The sequence below is a fragment of the Camponotus floridanus genome, unplaced genomic scaffold (assembly GCF_003227725.1).
Source record: "Camponotus floridanus strain SB8 unplaced genomic scaffold, Cflo_v7.5 scaffold36, whole genome shotgun sequence".
Lineage (NCBI taxonomy): Eukaryota > Metazoa > Arthropoda > Insecta > Hymenoptera > Formicidae > Camponotus > Camponotus floridanus.
Genome location: NW_020229503.1, coordinates 671,169 through 680,531, shown reverse-complemented (window position 1 = coordinate 680,531; position 9,363 = coordinate 671,169). Strand labels below are relative to the sequence as shown.

Sequence of the window (9,363 nt, the reverse complement as noted above, 5' to 3'; positions counted from 1 at the left end):
GTGCACATTGCGCAGAAGGTATATCTGGCGACATATATACGTGTGTGTGTCGTATGGATTTCCATCCCGGAGCTGGGATTCAGGGACGGCAATTGCGCAGAAGATTCGCTAAATAGACGAGGCTCAGACGCATAGTATTACGTCGACACAAATGACTTCGTCTCATCTCGCTTTTCCCTCGGTAAGCATATTCGCTCATTGGTTCTCCTCGCTCGTTCGTTCTCCTCCCTCCCTTCGCCGCCTCCTTTTTTCTCCGTTTGTCCTCCTTCTACAGAGAGTCTCTTTCACGTCATGTCCCGTAGTCCAGCAGCTCGGTCGATTCCCAAGTGACATCACAGCTCGCCCATCTCGTAGTAACCGTGACCGTGATACTCAAGGTCCCCCGTAAACGCCTACGCATAATACACTTGGCAAAAGTAGGAAGAATAAATTGAGAAATAAATATATACCTGATATAAATATAAATGTATAAATAGAAATATGTACCTGAAAGTGAAGAGATGTCGGTGCAAAAGGATCATTCTTTAGGAAAAATCTGTAAAGGTTCAGAATCGTCAACTTTTCAAGATGAATTGAACAAATATAAATAATAAGTGCAAGTATTATATATGCTTAAGTTGTGTAAAAAATTGTGGAAAGTTTCTTGGTTCTAGTAAGCTACTGTGTCATATCCACAAATAAGCATAAAGTATTATCTAAGAACTTTAAAATTCAAGTCGTAACTGAAAAACAACACAGATTTGTTTTCTTGTTTGAGTCAAAGTTACAAACATGTCAAATTAATAAAAAATGTCAGTTTTTCATGCACACAATAATCACATAAAAAACTTAATTTCCACTCTTCAAGCTTTTATATTCCTGCACTATGTTCTCAACTTTTGTAAAAGCTTCCAAGAAATCGTCTTCCTCCAAGCCAAACTGTTTATATTGATGTAAGAAGGCTGCGAATTTATAAGAATTCCATGCTTTGTCTAGATACGTGTCCAATGGCCGATGTATCTCTGAATTGTTGGTGATCAATGCTAAAAACTTGTCTCTATTTAAGAACTTGCGTTCCTGGTGTAAGTGAGTCAACGACTCTGTTGATGCAATCCACTCTGGATACAAATGCCTTTTCTGCAGATCTTCCAACATTATAGCGTCATTCTCTACAGATTTGCCACGTGTCACAAGAATATTGGATACACAAGGGCTGTACGTATGAGACACAACTGTTTTGCTCAGTGAAGGATTTGGCGCTTTTAATTGAACATTTGTCAATTCCACCTGCGATTTCGATATTCGAAGAGTCTGCTTCAAGTGACGTACGTACACGTTCCACTTGTAATTGGGTTCATATTGCAGAGATGTTGCGGGAACATGTGGAGCACTCTTGATCGTTACAAACCTAAAATTGGGATGCGCAGCTACTTTGGATGTTAAGAAATTCATGTTGCATCTGGCTTCGTCGCTAGGTTGAAAGGCGGCGAGCAAATTCTCAGAAATGATATTGTTCATGTCGCATAACATGGTATTGGAATTATTCAACAAACTGGTGCTCATAGCGTGCATCTGCTGGTTCTCGAACAGCACAGAAAAGTCTGCTCTGTCGGAAAACTCCGCCAGAGTCAATACAGTATTGTAATTCTGAGTGGAGACTTCGCCGAAGGTGAATGGCAACACAATCGAAGCCACTATAGACTTGGTCTCGTACTCGTCGCGTAGAGTCTCAACCATCCGACTTCCAACACCGGATCCCGTGCCACCGGCCGAGCTGAGGAGCAGGAGGAATCCCTGGAAACGATCCAATTTCTCAATCTCTCGTCGAGTGACACTCACCATGCTATCTGAAAGTCGTTGACTGCTTATCTTATAGCCGTAGGCCCAATTGTTGGCGCAACCGCCACCAGATTGACAGACGACGTTGCTCGCTCGATAGGTCCAGGAAGCTTGGGGGTCCTTCCACATCCCGTTCACCACCTTCTCCTCGGTGTCGACGAGAATCGCCCTGGCCAGATGCCGGCCGCGTTCCGTCATTCCGTCGAACCACTTCTCGATGGTGCTCTCCACGTACTCGTAATTGGCCCCATGAGACACGCCGGTGTTCGGGCTCTCGAGGTCGGCGCACACCCTGGAGAATAAGTCGCGTCCGAGTTGATTCCCGCACTGGCCGAATTGTATCGTCAGCATCTCCGAGAATTTCCTCCACTGGAAGCTTTCAAACGGCTCTCTGTGTCATTGACGTTTGACGTTTGATGTTTGACGGTTTATTTGGGGAGAGAATTCAAGCGACGTTTGATCGGCGAGCAAGCGATTTCGAAATTCACATCCAGTCGGCGCTTCCCGCCAAAAAATTACGTCTGCGCGATATTCGCAGAAACAGCTTCTCGCACATGCGCGTTGAACATGGCTTCATCGAAGTGTCAAATTCCTAGAGAAAAAGACGCTTTTTTTAGATCCTCTATTCTTATAACCCAGCAGAAACCAAGTAACATTTATATAATTTTGTTATAATTTCCCATTCAACAATATAACTGTTACATGTCATGTAACTGTTACGTAACAGTTATACAGTGCCTACCAAAAGTTCCGGGACGGTCGAATATTTCATGAACTACGTACTTTAAAGAAAGAAATGTTTCAAACAAAAGTTGTATGGCTTAAAGGGGGCCATAAGGCGATGCCATTGCTTTGACCTTGAAATGTCGTTTGAAGGTCGCGTGAAGGTCACCTTCAATTTTTTAAATGGAACCATTTATTTTTTATTGCATATTCAAGTATCTTATCTCGAGAGCTTTCCAAAACACTATAATAAAGTATTTCTTCATTGAGTATTTTTCGAGTTATGAGGCTTGAAATAATTTCTTAATTTTACATAAACCATAAAATATCTAGTAAAATATTCATTTTTCGATTATCTTACCTTAATACTTTTATGTACAAAATAATGAGAGGAATCAATTGGTGTAAGGAAAACACATAATTGTTTCGAAGAAAAAATATGTAAATTGCAATTAACAATTACATATTTTTTCTTAGAAACAACTATGTTTTTTCTTTACACCAATTGATTCTTCTCATTATTTTGTACATAAAGTATTAAGGTAAGGTAATTGAAAAATGAATATTTTACAAGATATTTTACGGTTTATGTAAAATTAAGAAATGATTTTAAGCTTCATAACTCGGAAAGTACTTAATGAAAACTAACTTAATTGTAGAGTTTTGGAAAGCTCTTGATGTGAGCTACCAGAATATTTAATAAAATAGGTGGTTCCATTTAAAAAATTGAAGGTGACCTCCACGTGACCTTCAAACGACTTTTCAAGGTCAAACCAATGGCACTATCTTATAGCCCCCTTTAAGCCATACAACTTTTTTCTGAAACATTTCTTTTTAAAGTGCATAATTTATGAAATATTCGACCGTCCCGGAATTTTTGGTAGGCACTGTATAACTGTTATATAACTGTTATTTGGTGTTTACTGGGAGATTTAAAAATGCTGTAAAAATCAGTGAAAAAAATATGTATTAAATAATTGCAAATTTCTTTAGATTTGCAGTAGTGTCGTTTTTTATATTAAATGTGTCAATAAAAATAAAAATATTAAATTTCTAGCCGCACATCCCTGGATCTCGCAGTCATTTTATGCTGCGCACGCGCGAGAAAAGTTGTCTCCGAAAGTAACACTAAACTCGCGGAAAGCGCAATTAAAATCGAGTTAAGAGAAAATTTTGCACATCTCGAATTTAATTTACAAACACGATACAGTCGTCTCTTGTTGACAAATAAAAAATTATAAAAAGGATTTATATTTTTTGTTTCATCGATTCGATCAATAATATTGGATAAGCATATAAATCTAACCACAAGAAAAATTATATCTTGCAAAAAAATTATTTTGCAAAAATTAAAAGGACGATGACTAGTCGATACAAATTTCGCAAATTGCTTTTACACAAAAGCTTAGGTAGTGTCGAAAGTACGTTATATCCGCACTAATTAATGATGGAATTATTAATGAGATTAAAAAAAGAACTGCATTGTTAATTGTCATCATTATTATTTGCCAACAGGATTTTTATAATCGCACTAAAAAGGTGTGCGCGACAGGAAGACTGCATCTCGACACGCGGATTTGTTAATTACCAGCCACCTGACTTGTAATGTACAATAGGATGGGTGTACGTACGCAGAGAATAGTTTTATGCGTGGCCGTGGTGATTTGTGGCATCATCTATTTATGTGCAAATCGACACAGGAACGAGAAGGACGTGTCCTTGAAGCAGCTTCTCGCCGCTGCTATAAGAGCGGCAGAAATTGGAGGATCCGAAGTAGTGGCTGTGCACGATCAGATTAAATTTAAAATAGAGAGCAAAGGCCAAACCAGAGAAGGTATACAACTTAGTATTCTGTTATTCCAATAAGCTATAACTTGGTATTTAATATGTAACTATTATCATATCTTTTCTTCAATATATTTTAGAATGTAAATTAAAACATGATTCTTTTCCTATTACCTTTAAAGGAGTCAATGACCCAGTAACAGCGGCAGATTACAGATCTCATTGTGCCATGTATCGTGCTTTAACGGAATCATTTCCAGGAATTACTGTGATATCCGAGGAAACGTCACAGGATTGTGACCAAATTGTAGTAGAAAATATTAAGAATTCTGTTAAAAGTATCGATGGTTATAATATAAGCGATGATATTGTGAACATTAATGATATTACAATTTGGATAGATCCTCTTGATGCTACCAAAGAGTTTACAGGTAACAATATATCTTTATTTCAATAATATTCTAATATTTTTAACAAAATTATTTTCTATATAATTTGTAGGATTATTTGTAAGATTTGTGATGAATACACTTTTATGTTACACACATATAAATTCTATAAAAGAAAATCTTAAAAATTTAGATAAGTGAACATGAGAAAAATATCTGTAACTGCAATTTAATATTTTTGTCTATGATTAGATCTTGAAGAGGTATTGATTATTTTCAGGATCAAATGATACAAAAAGATACAAAAGATTTATGGATATAAGACAGATACAAAGAGACAATTATATCATACATACACAGTTTTGTAATAATAGTATAAAATCCATATTATAGATTATTGCAGAAATATTAATTGTGGGTAAAGCCTATAATCATTGCCTTAAATAAACAATTTATTAATAATATAGGCAAAATAGAGAAATTAAATTTGATACAAAATACTAAACTGATACAAAAACTATTAACATATTATGTTTTCATTGTATTTTAAACTTGCTAAATATCCTTCCTATTATTAAATATTTTCTGAGCAAATGATTCAATTATTTTTATGAAATGGTATCTAAAAAGACATTCAATAATTTTGTTTTTGTTGTTATCCAGCTTTTTTAAAATTAAATTATTAATATATTTTACAATATTTTATATTTTATATTTTTAGAGAATTTACTTCAATATGTATCTACTATGGTATGTATAGCTGTGAAAGGACAACCAATTATTGGTGTTATATATAAGCCATTTGAAACAAGGCAGAATTATAGTTTGTTTTGGACATGGACTAACCATGGTGTATCAAGAAATTTGAAAAATTTGCCCAAGGTAATGAAAATTTAAAAATCTGATCAAAAGATAATAGTGTATATAATTGAAATAAAGTAAATTTTGAAACATCTTAACTACTTTTTATTCGACAGACAAAGGATAATAAAACACCTGTTCTGATTGTATCTCTTTCACACGCTGGACAAGTTAAAAATGCATCTAAAGTTGCCTTTGGCAACAATGTTGAAATTATTTCTGCTGCTGGTGCAGGTAAAAAAATGTTTTAAAAATTAATAATCATACTTTTGTAATAAAAACAGAGCTGTACAATGCTGCTGATACAATGATTTCCAAATGATTTGCAGTGATTTGCAAACAAATTAATAATTTTTATACATAATATAGATTTTTGAGCTTTTTATATATTATGTATTTATTTCTTATTAACTTAGCTTTTATTTATTTTTTTTTTTCATATCTCCAGTTTTTATTATAAAAAAGTTTTATTTTAGGATATAAGTTCTTGGAAGTAGCTGTTGACAATGCAACAGCATATGTTCATACAACTGCTATCAAAAAATGGGATATATGTGCAGGCACAGCAATTCTAAAGTATTATTAAATTGTTTTGCTGTATGTTAGTCTAATTATTCAGTATTTATTTATTTTATGTATTTTTGTTTTTTAATATAGCGCTTTAGGAGGAACAGTGACACAATTGTACGATCAACAACCAATCTATTTTGGAGCTAACAATGCCAAAGTACTTACAAATGGTCTCTTAGCAACTATGAGTGATCATGCATGGTATTCTGAAAAATTTTTACATGACTTTCCATCTGATTTTCATAAATTAAAAGTAAACTACACATAAAACAAAAATTAAGAGACTGTGTATATTATTTATGAAAGTGATTATTATTTATGAGTATTATTTATGAAAGAAGTTTGTGTTCTAAGTGATAAATATTAATACACTCTCATAGGCAATAAGATTACATATCTTCCAACAACTGTTATTTCATTAAGTATTTACTGTAAGAAATATATTTCTCATAGGTGTATAAAAATAGACTTTTATACAATAAATTAAGTTACAATAGTCACATTCACAGTTTTATAAATTATAAACTTAAGTATTTTATAAAAATATATTAGTGAAAATATATAATGTGAGATAAAAAATTATTTGCAAATTGATTTATTGCATTGATAGTTTTTTTTATGTATACAATTACATAAAATGTTTCTTTTTTCTTTCACATTATTTATATAACACATTACTTTGCATTTTTCTCCAGTACTTTTGCATGAAAATGATTATTTTACTAGAGTGGGTAATTTTATTATATCTTCTAGAATGCATATTGCAGATGCTTTCTTCAGCTTTTTCAATGTCTTATTAAACTTTGCAATAGCTTTTTCACGTTCTACGTCAGTTGGATTACATACGTCTTGTACGTTAGAAATATAACATATATATTTTTTAATAACTTTGCTTTGTAGTTTTTTTAAAGATACCTCACTTTTAGCTTGTACAACATCTAAAATAGTTTTTTTCCAATCAAATGGATTATTGTTACTTTCATTTTCGTTCGTTTCTAAAGTGGATGTTTTTGAAATCTTTGCAGCAGGTTGAAGATCCTCTGATATTTGATCATTAATTGATTTCAATCGTCGTTTCTTAGATTTCTTTTCACTCACATTATCACTATTAGTCTCACACGGTTCATTGTTTCCATTTTGATGCTTCGAAAAATTATTTTCTTTGCATATATTTTCATTATTTTGATTCTCAACAATATTCTGATTATCAATTGACTGATTTGAATCTTTGTTTTGAATGCATGTTGTCTTATCTATCAAAAAACAAATATATTTTTCATTATTTTATCTATATTATTTATTAATATTGATCGATATTATATATATACTAAAAGGAATTTTTTTCAGTGTTGTTTTTAAACTTAACCACTATAATTCCTCACCATTATTTTGCCCTAGAGTTTGTGTAGTATTTTGTTCCTGAGTATGTACAGCAGAATCTTGACTTTGTTTATGTGCATTTTCCATTTTACTCCAAACGCTCTCCACAATTGTCATATTTACACGATTGCCCATTGCACTGCGTATGAAGTTAAGGAATTTAGCCTTCTTCCTTGGTATATTTTCATATTTCGATAAACTTTGAAGAAAGTTTCTTTCTGCATTGGATAAATCTATTGTTCCGTTCAACAAATTATTAACAACGCAAATCCATTCCTGCTGCTTGCGTTCGCCTTTATTTGCATTAGGCTTTGCAACATAATCTTTTCCACCGTATCGTTCAGCCTCAGTTAGACACTTGGTATGTGCAAGATATTCCTCGCCCCTTGAAATAATCCAAGACATTAAAAGCATGTGATCATTCGCATACAATATATGACATATAATATAATAATATAATATAATATAATAATATAATAATATAATATAATATTATTTATATTAATAATATATATTATTATATAATATTAATATTATATATTATATATAATATATAATATTATATATAATATATAATATATATAATATATAATATTATATATAATATTATATAATATTAATAATATATATAATATAATAATATAATATAATATTATTATAATATTTTATAATATAATATTATTATAATAATAATAAATAATAATAAATAATATTTATAATATATTATTATATTATTATTATATATATAATATTATTATATATTAATAATATAATATATAATAATATACATACTCCTGGACAAAATTAACATAAGCATAATTTTTTTTTTACTTCTTTAAAATTTTTTGTTAAAATTTAAATATCAGCTTTTAAAGAAAAAGTGAAAAAAATTATGCGTTAATTTTGTCCAGGAATATATATAATAATATAATGTGTAAATCAATTATATATTCGCAAAGATTTTTTTTTAATTCAACATTTATGAATCCTTACCGAAAATCCTTTAAACAATCCGCACAGGTTAAAAAGGGCACGTTCCGGCACCTAAATTGATAATGTTTAGCCACTTTGGGCTTTTGCACCGTATCGCCACAATGGTTACAAGTAAATACAACCATGATACTTTTAATTAATTTTAGCAATATTAATTAAAATAATTTTATTATCGAATAATATATCGACGCTAATTTATAAATCCGATATTTCCACGAGACAACACGAGAAATCACAGCGTCTAGGATTGCGTTCGTAAATCCACCTATCAGAAGAGAGCGTTTGATTGACCAATCAGGGTAAGAGGAGCGAAAATTTATTCCGATTGGTCAATCATTTATCCGAAAAAAAAGAAGAGGAAGAAAATAGAAAAAAGAAAATTACGAAATCAATGAATTTTTTAATCACAATCATAAAAAATCCTTTATTCTATTTGCAAATTCAACAATTCAGAAAACCAAAATGTCATCCTATAAAATTGGCAAAAATCCTCAACTACACTTTTTCAAAAATCCTTAGCTCTTTCTTTTTTTAGATCGTGTGTATACAGGGTGTCCCAGATCACCCGTACACCCCTTTTAAAATAAAAATAAATGGCTTTTATCAAATATCGCGAACAATTTTTAAGTAAATCGGATACGCTCTATCAAATGGTGATATTTTTAACTTTTGATTCCGACCGGAAATACGCCATCCGGAACGGAAGTTAAATTCTTTTAGGGGAACGTGGTATGTACTTTTTATTACAGATTCGAATTGTGAAAAAATAAGAAACTTTTGTATCAAACATTTTTTCTAAAAATGCCTCTGTCAATCTTAAAATTGACCTTGATTATTTCATCAT

At 31.6% G+C, this 9,363-nt stretch overlaps 3 protein-coding genes across 6 annotated transcripts; 1 reads left to right on the top strand and 2 right to left on the bottom strand.

The window, feature by feature from the left end:
* On the top strand, positions 1–6,447 carry LOC105258053 (putative inositol monophosphatase 3). 4 transcript variants are annotated; one of them, XM_011269108.3, is made up of 7 exons: positions 1–181; positions 4,057–4,375; positions 4,509–4,757; positions 5,437–5,597; positions 5,693–5,810; positions 6,053–6,152; positions 6,234–6,446. In XM_011269108.3, the coding sequence occupies exons 2-7, from the start codon at positions 4,147–4,149 to the stop codon at positions 6,412–6,414; spliced, it is 1,038 nt and encodes a 345-aa protein (XP_011267410.1). In that variant the 5' UTR covers positions 1–181; positions 4,057–4,146; the 3' UTR covers positions 6,415–6,446. The 4 variants fall into 4 exon arrangements, with proteins under 4 accessions (XP_011267410.1, XP_025266688.1, XP_011267411.1 ...); XM_025410903.1 differs by lacking the exon at positions 1–181 and adding an exon at positions 295–416 and having other exon boundaries at positions 6,234–6,447; XM_011269109.3 differs by lacking the exon at positions 1–181 and adding an exon at positions 1,286–1,304 and having other exon boundaries at positions 6,234–6,447.
* On the bottom strand, positions 712–2,169 carry LOC105258071 (tubulin delta chain). Its single transcript, XM_025410902.1, has one exon. The coding sequence runs from the start codon at positions 2,167–2,169 to the stop codon at positions 829–831; it is 1,341 nt and encodes a 446-aa protein (XP_025266687.1). The 3' UTR covers positions 712–828.
* Positions 6,448–6,776: 329 nt separating the features above from the next.
* Positions 6,777–8,775, bottom strand: LOC105258052 (cell growth-regulating nucleolar protein). Its single transcript, XM_011269106.3, has 3 exons — positions 8,520–8,775; positions 7,529–7,911; positions 6,777–7,399 (listed from the first exon to the last, which is right to left on the bottom strand). Exons 1-3 carry the CDS (start codon positions 8,642–8,644, stop codon positions 6,861–6,863), a joined length of 1,047 nt encoding a protein of 348 aa, XP_011267408.2. The 5' UTR covers positions 8,645–8,775; the 3' UTR covers positions 6,777–6,860.
* Positions 8,776–9,363: the final 588 nt, after the last annotated feature.